Source organism: Micromys minutus (assembly GCF_963924665.1).
Source record: "Micromys minutus genome assembly, chromosome: 1".
Taxonomy (NCBI): domain Eukaryota; kingdom Metazoa; phylum Chordata; class Mammalia; order Rodentia; family Muridae; genus Micromys; species Micromys minutus.
The window spans coordinates 49007475-49021454 of record NC_137969.1 but is presented as its reverse complement, the minus strand read 5'-3'; the positions used below and the strand labels follow the sequence as shown (position 1 = coordinate 49021454).

At 37.6% G+C, this 13980-nt stretch overlaps 1 protein-coding gene across 1 annotated transcript in view; it reads left to right on the top strand.

Moving 5' to 3' along the window:
- VRK2 (VRK serine/threonine kinase 2) overlaps window positions 1-13980 on the top strand; it is a gene marked incomplete at its 3' end in the record, with an annotated part of 121582 nt that overhangs the window by 40071 nt on the left and 67531 nt on the right. Inside the window, exons 3-5 of the mRNA XM_080938289.1 lie at window positions 1148-1197; window positions 1873-1942; window positions 3329-3416. Coding sequence (XP_080794415.1) covers window positions 1148-1197; window positions 1873-1942; window positions 3329-3416 — 208 coding nt within the window. The remainder of the gene's footprint in view (window positions 1-1147; window positions 1198-1872; window positions 1943-3328; window positions 3417-13980) is intronic.

Below are 13980 nucleotides of genomic sequence, written 5' to 3'. Positions count from 1 at the left end.
TCTCATCTTTACCCCCTACCACTTTCCTGCCAAATTAAGGGTTAATGTAGATAGCACCCACATTGTTTTTGTTTGTTGGCTTTTTGTCACTTAGACCAGTTCTTTCCTGGAAGACAGGTCAACTTCAGCTGTCTTAGTGCTCACAACAGAGACCATACAACTGACACTATATCTGATTAATCATCCCTTCCCTTCCATACATTCTGATTTCAAAGGATTATGGTATATTCTCAGGCCAACTGGAATGTTTTGGGGCATGAGACAGACCTCATTCATTAAGGAGGCATGCCATCTCCATATAAAGTAAAACAACAACCCTGGGGTTCCTAGTTCAGATTGTTCAGGCTTGCTTGTGTCTTGCCAAACATAGCAAAGACTATGCAACTATTATTACCCAGAAAAGCTACACCAACCCTTATAACACAGGGAAAGGCAGCCATATCAGGATTGGCCCTTCTGGTATTCCACCCACAGCCAAATCATTAGTTGTATATATTATAGTCCATTGTGTTTGTTTCTTTCCATTACTTTTGATCTTGCTGAGTAGCATTTATGCATCATGTATTCTATGCCACTTCCTAGGGAAGCCCCAATATGATGACAGGGATAGACCAAAGCCGAGTCCAGTAAAAACTAGTGTAGCAGATCAGATAGCTTATTGGGTTACTTACAGCAGCATGTATACAGGACTTCCTACAATAGAATGGGTGAAAGATTCTTACAGAAACATGGCTCAAGTGGACGGCTGGATCAATGAGACTATACCCCTGAGATACCTTCAAGATGCTCAGTTTCCTCCGTTTTGCTTTCTTACCTTCCCCAACACTTGGATGATAGGATTAATGCTTTCTGTTTATTTCCCAGTCTGAGTGCTTGAATATAGACTATGTTAAGTAATGTGACCTGTGTCAGACACATATGAGTTTCAGATCGCAACCAATTTTTTTTTTTTTTGCCACAAATTTGTTCCATTTTCCCAGCTTCAACAGTTCCATTTGTAAAGTAGGGGTGGTATCACCCCCGTTATGAGAAGCTTTGTGTATAATCTACTTTACTTTTTAAGAGACCTAAAATCTCTCTGTGATTTGGTACACACTCAATGATTTGGAATAACTACTTTTTCCAATTGTATTTTTTTCTTATGCAGCTTTTCCCACAAATAAACCAAACAAAGATGCAAGACATGTCATAAAAGTTGTAAGTATTGTTCATATATTTATATTCCTGTATCTTACTTTCCTGTTTTCTGCTTTATTCTTAATAAAACTACTTCACACCTTAACTTTTATAGGTGCAGAGTAATAATACACATATTTCATTTGTATGTCATTAGTGTATGAAGACTGGGGAGCCATTGTACCATAGTGCCCTGTGTCCTGCATTGACCTGTCCCCCGTACTCTTTCCTTCACTGCTTTAGGTAGTAAATCTGTAAAGTGAGACATAGAATTCCACCTCTGTTCATGTTCCCTGTGCATAACACAGTGAATTACATGTAGTAGACAGTGAAAGAGTCATGTGAGGGACTCCAGTACTTTTCAGTGTGTCTTCCCCGAAGGACACACTGCTATACAGTCAGTGCTTTCTTATGAACACAGTTATTGGGGCTTTTAATAAGGTATTTGCAGAAGACTACTTTTATGTGTAAGACTATGTTAGGATCACAAAATGTTGTCTAAAATGAGACTTTTCAAGTTTATTTTGGTTTAATTATTATTTATTTTAACAGAAATCTGGTGCCTATGTTTGAGGAGAAGAATTCTATAACCATTATATATTTTGCATATGAAGCCTTATATTTTTACACTTGAAATATAATTTCTCTTTAGGATAATTCTTCCTAGTAAAATTAATTATTATGTTTCTTTCATAGGAATATCAAGAAAATGGTCCATTATTTTCAGAGCTTAAATTTTACCAGAGAGCTGCAAAAAGAGAATGTAGTAAGTAAAATTAGCTAACCAGCCACTACCATACATTTGCTCAAGTGAATGTTAACATTTTGGTCTTTTTCTGGCCTTCTGGAAAATTCTTTTTCATAAGAAATTTTATTGTAATGTGTTATACTTAACTGTTATAACGTAGAAATGCAAGACAGATGGTATACACATCTTGATATGCCACACATAATGGGTTATATATTTTAACTCAAAGTTTTTTTTTACTACTTTATATAACATGCTGACTTGTTGAATTATCAAGAGTTTTGTAGACATTTAAAGATTATAGAATGAAGTTATTTCTTTTATAAAGAAGCATTTACGTAGAAAGATTATAGTGACAAAACTAAAGTACATAGGTCACACACACATGTACACAGACACACACACACACAAGGAATGGTTTTAAAGTGGATTAAAGTATTTGTAAATGATTAAATGTTGAGATTTTAAAGAAAATATTAGAAAGGAGAATGTTGGGAATTATTTAAAGTTAGATATCATAAATAAGAACTTCTGGATGGAGATTTGAATGTGAAATGATTATAAGCAGAGATAAAGAAAAATGAAAACGTTTCTAAGAGTTACATGAAATGTTGCCGGAGTTGGTAGGAGTCATAACAACTGGTGTGGCCAGGCTCCTTTCCATCCTGGTGAGGAGAAAGAATGATGGATCTGGCCTGAATAATTAACTTTGCTTCCCTTAATAAAGCTTCTCCACACTCTGACTATAGTTGCCACCAAGTGCTTCAACTGTGTCAGAGTGACAAATAGAATCCATTAAATTTGATTATTTTATCAGGAAAGCTGTCTTTAGCATGAAACACATATGGCAGAGAAGTAAGAACGGTGATTACACTACCTGATTGTTTAACTGGATTAAACAATTCAATTAGGATTTTTTTTTTTTTTTTGGTAAACTAACTTTATTCAAAACAGTTATTTTATTGCAATTTCACAGTCAGGTGCTTTTTCTGCTCAATTTGTATTTTGGCGACTAACATGATCTTAGCCTTTGAAATGTAGGTAGTGGTGAGAAAGCACTCTCTCTTTGTAGTCAATGTGTATTATATGTAGAAACTTAGCTAGCATATGATGAAATGATTTGTTTTTATGAATAAACATATTTACAGATGAAGGATGACATTGTACTTTGTAAGACTATGTCTTTTATGACACTATTCATTTTGTTTAAAATGAGATATTTTGTGTTAATTATAGTGGTAACAAAAAAATTTCAAACCCTGGGATATATATATGTATATTTTTAAGTTTTTATTTTCTTAGAATATCTAATGACTATTTTGGTTTGCTAAGTAAGCCTTGGCATCTTCACAAAGGCAAAAATACCTTTCTAAATATTGTTTCTTGTTAAATTTTTCTTTCCAGTTCAAAAATGGATAAAACAGAGGAAACTTGATTATTTAGGAGTTCCTGTATTTTATGGATTTGGTCTGACTGATTTCAAAGGAAGAAGGTAAAAAGCATATTTTAATCATAACAAATTTATATGACGAGTTATCACCAAATAACCTTCCTCAGTGATTTGGTTGATGTGTTTTGGCCAGTTAACAAACTACTCAAAACTTCTGGGCATCAGGAAGCCCATGATGGCTAGTCGGCTTGGTTCTAGGTTCTAATCTCCCTGGTGAATATAACCTGGTATCTGCAAAGCTGTGGCCATCTTAGGTCCTACCAGGGAAGGAGCTGCTTTCATGAGTTACCACTGACTGTTGACGGGCCTATGATGTCTGGCAGTGAGCTGCCAGCATGGTATAAAGGACAGGGAGAATATGAATAGAATAGAATAGGTTTATAAACACAGTACGCATCTTTGTTGCATCCAGGCCATGGTATTTCCTCACAGTCTCATCTTAAAAGTGCTCTCCTGTCCTACAGCCCCTTCCTCTCTGCTAGAAGCCAGTCATAGGTCTGCCTCAGAGAGAATCACTCTCTACCTTGAGGAAATAACCCAGCAAGAAATTTATAAAACTTGAATGTGTCTGTTTATACACATAAAAATTCAGTTCTTGTGATTTTAAAAAAGTATCTTCATTTTGTTCCAGGGAGTGGCATGGATGTTACTGTACTGTGTCAGTTTTCACAGGTTCTACTTTACATGTGAGAAAATAAGCTCAATTCACACTCCTTCATCCAATTACCTCTAAATAATATAAACAAAGCGAGTTGCTTCAGGGTACTAAGTGAACCACAGAAGTGTGTGACATCTGCATCATGTTGTGTATCTCTTAAATCATCTATAACTACAGTAGTTGGCATAAGAATCATGTAAAATATCACTGAAGGCAGGATAGAGAGGTCTGAGTCAATTGGCAGATAGAGGTTGCCAGTGAGATCAGGTGAAGGACAGTTGTCAGAGAAAAAAATAGATGCTTCTGAACCGAAGAAGAGCTTTAGAGATTCCTAAAAATCGTGAGAGGGTACATCAAAAGTATGGAATCAAAGACCACAATATTCCCCAACTGAGGCCAGGACCTGCAGGGCCCACACCACATGTTTCTTTCCTAGGGGAGGGAAGCAGAAACTCATCCCAAAGGTAATCAGACAGATTCTGATAAAAGAAAACAAAATGCCCATGAGTCCTCAGAGCAATCTCCCATATCCCTCACAAGCCTCATCTTGTGTGACAGTTTCCTCCAAGACTGAACTACTCAATCCTGCAGTGAAGGTTTGTAAACAATAAGGTCAATAACTCAAAAGACCTTCATTGAGTCCCTGAAACTGACAAGATTCACTAGGCCCCTCCCTGTTATAGTAAGCAACAGAAGCTGAGAGTCCCTCTAAGAGGAAGCAAAACTAAGCTGCAAAGAAGACTCTAAGATCATACCAACTCCAGAAAGGAGCAGAAACAAGCTAAGTTGCCTGGGAGAGGTATAGACCAGATGAGCCTGGAAGGGAGACTCTCCAAAGTTTTGATAAGTCAGCAGTCTGGGCAGTGGGCCTCAGGTTCCCAACTTTCTGAGCTGTGAGCCACACTAGGGTGAGTTTTGCAGATGTAACTGTCTTTTTGTCATTTTTGCTTCATAAGTAACCCTTTGCCCATACTCCTCTACTAACCCCAATAACGGTCACAGACTCACCAAGCTGGACTTCGGTGGTCTCCATACTTTGGTCTGTTATAGGCTACCTATCCGGCACAAGGAAATGTGTGTGTTGGGTCTTCCCAGAAAACATTATGTCATATAGCAAACAAATTGTAGGTTTTAGTGAGATGACAGTTGAAAATGAATTTTGATAAATTCCATTAGGGATTAATATGACCTGACTAGACCCACAGTAATCGAGGCAGAGTCCTATGGATTTATTTAATCAGATCTTGTACAATTCCTAGGGGATTTCCCCTAGTCTATCTATATGCTAGAGTGGCTAAGTCCCCAGCTGCTCTCCCCAAAAGTACTTGCTGTTTGAGTCTTGCTCATTACTTCTGCTCCAGCAGTCCATCCTGGGGGGCACCTCGCATGGCCACATGCGCCTGGCCCACCACATGTAATGGAGAACTCTCCTCTTCTTCTTCCTCCTGGTACCCTCCTTTCTCCTCCTCCTTCTCCTCTCTCCTTCCTAGTGATGCCTACCTGTGAACTCAGCCTGGTAATTCAAACTCTGCCTCTTTTTATTTTCCCCAGTAATTAGCTGTACACATTTTTATTTGACCAATAGCTTTAAATTGAGGAGCAAGGTTCACACAGCATTACTTGGTGTATGTAAGGATTTGCTTGCTGGGACAAGCAGATGTTAGAGACCAGTACATAGCATTTGAATCTCCAAGAGATGTTCTGATGGACAAGTCAACAGTAGGGGAAAAATCCATTAGACATTCACAGGGTTGTAGATAGGCATCATATTGAGGGGAAAGAAAAACAGCAACAACAAAAACCTATTGTTTAAAATTGAGATACCTGGAGGCCTGAGAAAGGAGTAATTGAAAACTAGAGAATCTAAATTTAACCTGCCCCAGCTTCAGCATGAGAAGCCTCCTTAAGAAGCAATGTGCAAAGCCAGAGAGAGGAAGGATACCAAGGTTGGAGGAGGTGGTTCGAGCTCTGAAGTGAGTAAATAAAGTCAGCCTTGTTCTTCATCACTGAGAGCAGATCTTATCAACTGAGGATCACCCTGAGCCTGAGGTCAGTAGGTGGATCACTTCGGGAACTCCTTACCTTTGTTCATTTCTGTAGAGCCTGAAGACTCTGTGGACTCTACATGCGCAGCTGTGTCTAGTACAGTAGTGATTAAAATTGGTACTTTCCAAGTCAGCAGTATGGATGCAGGTTGTCCTCTTCATCATCATCCCCCTCCTTCTAGTTATTACTAAACTGAGTATACTTTTTCCTCCCTTTACTCTTTCCAGTTGCTTCTCACCTCCTCTCACATCTGGATCTACTCCATTTGTATCTCTCATTAGAACAAATCAGGCTTCTAAAAAATAACAACAAAACGTAATCAACTATAAAATAAAATGAAAACTATCGTATATAAGTTGGAAAAGCCAAGCCAACATAAAAATAAAAGAGCCTTGAGAGAAAGCATAGAAATCAGAGATTTAGTTATTTCCACACTCAGGAATCCCGTTAAAGTACTAAACTGAAGTCTATAGCACACATACAAAGGACCTGGTGCAGAGCCATGCCGGCCCCGTGCTTTCGGCTTCAGTTCATATGAGTATTGCTCAATTAATTCAGAGGGCTTTATTTCTCTGGTGTCCTCTATGTCCTCTGTCTTCCCCACTTCTCCTGCTTCCTTTTTATGGGGAATCCCTAAGATCTGAGGGGAGGGATTTTTTGAAGACACCTCCTTTACAGCTGTGTGTTTTCAAGTCTCTCTGTAATGTCTTGCTGTGAATCAATATTCATTACCATCTTCTGTAGGAGGAAGCCTCTCTGACAATGGCTTAAGATGGTATTAATCTATGAGTATAGCAGAATGTCATTAGGAACCATTGTATTATTTCTTTCTTTCCTTTTTTTTTTTTTTTTTAGATTAGCAGTAATTGGTTTTACCCTAGGTCTTTGGGCTTTCTAGACTCTGGTTCTTGGTCACCCAAGCAGTGTTTGGTTTGGGTTGTATCTCGTGGAAAGGGCCTTAAGACAAGGCGGACATAGGTTTGTTGGTTACTCTGAAAGGTTTGTGCCCCATTACCCTAGCATATTTTTCAGGTAGGACAAATTGTAGATCAGAGGTTTTATGGTTGGGTTGGTGTTTACTTTTCTCTCTGGTAGCCTGCAGGGTATCTTTCTATGTCATAGACACTATATTATGGGATGAAGGTTTTATGTTTCCACCAGCTCAGCCTCTCCATGTTAATGAGTTGTATGTGTGTTATCTTCAAGAACAGGGTCTTGTGCTATGTTTGTGTTGAACAATCTATTGTCTTGGCAAACCTAGGTTTTCTGAAGATTTTTTAAAGATCCCTTTGACCAAAGACTCAATTGGGCAAAAGCCTGTTATGGCACTAGAAGATTTATTTGGTGATAAGGATGGCTAGTAGGAGTTCCATCTTCCTCAATATTTTAAGATTCCCTGGGATCACCTTTGTAAATTATAAGAAATTTACACCATACTAGACTTCCATACTACGATTCAGCTAGATCATTAGCCAGCCCAAGGGTTACACCCTAGGGAGTCTCAGGAGGATGAAAGCATCCACCTCCGCCATGCAGTAGCTGTCTTTACCCACATTCCATGTCTCAAACCCGTCTTTACTTTCCTTTACCACCTGATCTTTCTCTTCTTGTAATCCACTCTGCCCCTGGCTCCAATCAACCTATAAAATCTATTCTATTTTCCTTTCTCAGGAAGACCCATGTGTCCTTCCTGGTCCATTCCTCTGTACCTAACCTCTCTTGGTTGTGGATTATAGCATGATTATCATTTACTTAACTGATATCCACTTATTAGTAAGTAACTTACTTATATCCACTTATAAGTAAGTACATGCCATATTTTTCTTTCTGGGTCTGGGTTACCTTGTTCAGGATGATTTTTTTTTTCTCAGTTTCAACCATTTGCCTGCAATTTTTATGATGTCATTCTCTTAATGTATTCTTCAGTTGAGGGATATCTGTCTTGTTTTCAGTTTAGGGTTATTATGAATAGTACCATAATGCCGCTATGAAGATAGTTGAGCAAATGTCTTATGGTAGGATGGAGGGTCCTTTGTTATATGCCCAATAATAGCTGAGTCTTGAGGCATATTGATTTCCATATTGGTTGTACAAGTCTGAACTCCCAGCAGCAATGGAGGAGTGTTGCCTTTCTCCACATCCTTGCCCGCATAATCTGTCACTTGTGTTATTGATCTTAGCCATTCTGACAGTTATAAATGGAATCTCAAAGTCATTTTGATTTGTCTTTCCATCATGGCTGAGGATGCTGTACTTTTAAAAAAAATGCTTTTTGGCTATTTGAGATTCTTTTTTTGGTAATCATGTGTTTAGATCTATCACTCATTTATTAATTGGATTATTTGTTTTGTTGATATCTAGTCTCTGGAATTCTTCATATATTTTGGATATTAGCCCTCTATCAAATATGAAGTTGGTAAAAGTCTTTTTTCATTTTGTAGGCAACCACTTTGTTCCAATTACAATTCCCCTTGCCTCACAGACACTTTTTAGTTTCATGAGGTTTCATTTATTAATTGTTGAGCTATTAGTGCTTGTGCTACCTGTGCTTGGTTCCACTGTAAGACAAGTCTTCTCATTTTGTGCATCTGAATATTTTGGGTGCTTTCTCTACTTGTAGAACATAGGATGTATCCACCAGCTGGATCATTAACCAACCTAAGAGTTACACCCTAGGGATTCTCAGAAAGGTCACAACAACAGCACCCACCTCAGCCATGCAGTACTAATAGTGGCCAGAAGAGACCCTAGGTATGAAAACAAGGGAAACCACTAGAATGAAGATGTGTCCAGCATCAAGCACATAGCAGACACAAGCTCAGCACCAGCCTAAAAAAGAAGACATAAGTCCACAAATTTATTCTCCTCCATATAAATAGCAGTCTCAAGTTTGAAGCCTCAGAAGAGGGCTCTAATGTTTCATCTTCTGTTACTGCTAAAACCTTTTAGCAGCATTTTTACTTCATCATATTTAAAAGATTTATTTTTATGTAAATGTATATGTGTGCTTCTGCCTGAAGGTGTGTTGAAGTGAATGTGTGAATCCCTGCCTCATCAGAAGGGGATAGCAGATACTCTGGAGCTTAAGGTCTGAGCTATCCAACATGGGTACTGGGAACTAAACTCACTGAGTCATTGTTCCTGCTCCAACTTTATTCTATTTAAGATCATTACTTATTAAAAGTAATTACTTTTCGTTCTTTTAGCATTTGTCACTATAGCTGTTAGCTCAGTTTATTTTCTTTCTGAATGGTTTTGGGGATTGAACTCTGAAGAATGGGTTTTTAAATAAAGCTACCCAATAGAGCCAAAGGAGATATGCAAACCCACAGGTGTACAAAAACATCCTAAAAATATGATAAATATAACATGATTCCTAAGGATCAAAATTTGACTACTGAACTCAAGCACATGAAAACAAATAAAACATCATGTGAAGACTTTAAATTCTTTTTAGCAAAAATGTCCAGTGACTTTAAAAGGATATAAGCAAACAAACGAATTCAATCCAGAAACTAGAAATGCCCAGGTAATAGAAAGAGAACGTCAGCAACTGGATGAGAAAATCCATGACAAAAAATGACATAACAGGGAACAAAAATGAAACAATGAAATTTTAAAAATGTTGAAACTGAAAAATGTGATGAATCACCTAAGAAACATTATAAACATCAGGAAAAAGGAATATCAGTGATGGGAAAAAGTTAATGAAATTTGCCACTCAAACACCAAAAGAGGAAAAATAGGAAGGAAGGGAGAAAGGAAGGAAGGAAGGAAGGAAGGAAGGAAGGAAGGAAGGAAGGAAGGAAGGAAGAACAAATTCTCCAACAACTTCAGGATGGAATTAAGAGATCAAACCTAAGAAGCCACAGGACAGAAGAAAGAAGATTAGAAACTAAAAGCATAGAGAATCTATTTAATGAAATTATAACAAAAATTTTCAATCTGGAGAAGAAAATTGATATTTTGAATTGCAAATATCACAAGGCAACCATATCACCTTATGACCAACATGTCAAACATAGAGAAAAGCTGTATTACGAGCTGTAAAGGGAAAATCCCATTCATCTCCAAAAGCAAACACTTCAGACATCACACAGATTTCTAACCATAATCCTAAAATTTAGGAATCATTGTTTGACTAAAGTAAATATAAAGACCTTAAAGTAAATAACTCCCAAATAAGATCGTTGTATTCAACTATTTTACCTTTAGCACTGATAGGAAATACAAGACATTTTAACACAGCCAAAAAAAAAAAAAAAGAAAAAAAAAAGCAAAAAAACAAAAACACCAAGGAAATCCATTACAAACAAGTCAGCACTATAGAAGACTTAAAGAAACATGACACACAGAAGGAAAAAAAAAAGACATTTTGATTCCATGAGTAAAGGAATGAATACATTTCATTCATACAGTAGATGAAGAAAGGGGAGCTATAAAGAAGTCAATCATTTCTAATATGGTACACTGTCAATCTCTAGCAGTAATGGTACAGAAAGAAAAGAAAAAATAATAACTGCATAGGAACAACCAAGAAAAATTACAAGAGTTTATAAGCATGTCTCAGTAACAATTTTACAAACAACTGACCTCAGAGTTACTGACAAGAAACTGTTGGTTGACTAGATTATAAAACTAGGCTGAACTACTACTATTCATCTCCAAGAAACACTCGTCACTGGTAAAGACATTTATGACTGAGAATCAATGTATGGAAGTCAATCTACAAAGTGTATGGAAGCTTGGAGCAGCTGTTGATTTTGTGTGTGTGTGTGTGTGTGTGTGTGTGTGTGTGTGTTTGATAACTAGATTAAAATCCAAATCAAAATTAGAAGGGATAAAGGGGCATGGTATGATTAACAGATAAGACAGTTTATCAAGCATTATTAGGGGCTAATTTGAAAAGGTATTAGTATGCTTTGCTTGTGTGTATGCATATGCAACATGCCACATGGATGCAGTACCTGGCAAGGCTAGGAAAATGTGTAAGATGCCCTGAAGTGGAGCAATGGATGATTGTGGAGCTTCCATGATGGTGTAGGGAACTGAACAAAAGTTCCCTGGATGAACAGTCTGTGACTTCACTTCTAAACCATCTCTCCAGCCCATGAAACAACAACTACTACTTCTTCTCCTCTGTCTTTTCTTCTTCTTATTCTTCTTACCTCTTCCCTCTCTTTCCCCTCCTCTTCCTTTTTTTCTTCATCTTCATCTTTATCTTCTTTTTCTTCTTTTTAAAATAGAATGATCTATGCAGTAATTTTAAAAAAAAATGTAGTCTTCCAAGATAGGAAATCCCAGAACTGGATGGATTCATTTTTGGATTCTACTATAAAAAAAACCTGTACATCTGAAAGAGAGAGGGACAGGAAGGGAAAGAGAAAACAGCCATCAGCCGGGAAGGGCACTGTTAAACCCATTCTGTGAAGTAATAATTAAGACTGAAAAGGATATAATTTGGGGTGGTAGTGGAGAAAATGCTTATTTCTTTAGTGAACATAGGTATAAAATTTCTCAATGAAATTCTCATCAAATTCAAGAGTACATTAAATAGATCATACAGTATAACCAAATTGGTATTATTCCAAGGATTGATGGTTTGTTCAACATATGGACATCAGTAAGTTTAATACACATTTAGATAGACTCTAGGGAATCTGTAATCATTAAGAGATCATATGATCATCTTAATCAGGGCCAAAAATGCCTTTGATGATATTTAGCATCCTTTATGATTAATGCTCTGATAAAAAAATGAGGCAGCAACATGCTTCAATGCAATACAGTTTAAGTGTGACCCACTACTGTCAACATTATAAAAATTAGGATGAAACAAAGCATTTTCTCTAAATCTAGGAAGACAAGGTCTCTACTCTCTGCTCTTATTAACACAATCCTTGAAAATAAAAGAGAAACATGTAAAAGGAAATAGAAATAGAAAAGGAACAACTCAAGCCATCCTGATTTAAAGCTTACTCAATTCTGTGTTAAAGAGACACAAAAGTATCCACCAAAACCCACTTATGTCTGATGAGCACTTGAGCAGGATAGTACTGAATAACCCTGTTACTGTAGTCTTAGCGAACTGACTTTAACAACCAGCAGCTTAAGTACTCATAACAAGGTTGCTGAGAAAAAAACTGGGGATGGGGCTGGTGGGTGGGGAGAATCACATTTAAATACCCCTTTTAAAAATTAGGAATAAGCCTACTTGTGGAGGGGAAATACCTCTACAGTGAGAATTGTCAGGACTGAAGAAAGAAATAGGAGACACCAAAAGATGGACCAACTTGCATGTGCATGGACTACCAGAATTAGTGTGGTGGAAATGGTTATATCACTAAATATGATCTTTAGGTACAGTATTCCCCCATCGAAGTTCAAGAAAATCTCCAAAATTAGAACTAGAACAAAAAAGTTAAAACTCACAAGGTACTATGAAAAACACTCAAACAACCAAAGCAGTTCCAAGCAGAAAGTTCTAGTGCTATCAGAATGCTTGACCACAAATTGCCCCATGATCGGTGACAATGGAAGGTGAGGCACTCATACAGAAAGGGACTTACAGACTTGTTGTGACCCCCCAACCTCAAAATTATTTTTGTTTCTAACCATTTTGCTACTGTTATAAATCGTGTAACTATCTGATATGTAGGACACCTGATATGTGACTCCTGAGAAAGGGTTGGTTGAGTCCCCCACCCCAAGGACATCACAAACCACAGGTTGAGAACTGTTGCATCTGTCAGTGTATATAAATGTCAGTTGGAAACACATCAGATCCTCAATTTAATACCAAAGATCCTGAACCACTGGAGGAAACCTTAGGTAAAATACTCAGAAGCAGAAGGCATAGGCTAGGACTCCAATACCTCAGGCAGATTTCCTAAGTTGAGTGATGGAGTTGGATCAGTTTCTTTTCTGTTGCAGTGATAAAGTATTATTCTCAGGGCAACTTATAGGTGAAGACTATTTTCACTTATGATTCTGGAGGGCTAGAGTCCAGAATGGCAGGATGGCACAAGAACATGATAGTAAGCCTCAGGCATGGTGATAGGAGTGGAGCAGGAAGCTTAGAGACCACATCTTGACCCATAAGCACCAAGCATCAGAGAGAGAGATCAAATGGCTGGAATCTTTCTTTTGCAAAGCACCTGCATCACCCAGAAGGTATGCCTTCTAAACTTCTCCCAAACACATCACCTACTGGGGGCCAAATTCAAATGCTAGAGACAATGGAGGACATTTTATCATTCAATCCACTACAGCAGGTTCATGAAATTAAACAATCTCAACACCGCAAAAGAATCATCTGAGTGAATAACCAGTCTTTATGATAGGAAAACGCCTTTGGCAGCTCTTCAGTAAATGAACAATTCTTATGGGAAATATCTTGAGAACTGCAGGGATTAGACAGCAAAAGTACTAAATCATTCAATGGATAAGTAGACTAATGAACTCAATGAATAGGTTTTGAGAGGGAGAAATAAAAATCTCCACTTTGAAGTAGTGTTTAATGTTCTCAGCAATCAGGAAATATAAATTAAGACTAACTCAAGAGAGCTGGAAAGATGGACCATGGTTAAGAGTGCTTGTTGCCCTGGTGGAAGAATGAAGTTCACTTCCCAGCACCTACAATCGGGGGGTCTCAATACTGCCAAAACACTAGCTCTGTGAAACCTGACTCTCTTTTCTGGCCTCTGTAAGCATCTATACATATGTAGCACACACTCACAGAAACACACATAAACACACACGTAAGCAACAATAAGTCTTAAAAACTATTTGCAATTTTATCTCTTGAGTAGCCATCATTAAAAACAAAATAAAGACAAGCCCTAGCAAGTGTGTTGGGAAAGAGGAATCTTCATGCACTAAGGTAGTATGGAAACTGCTGAA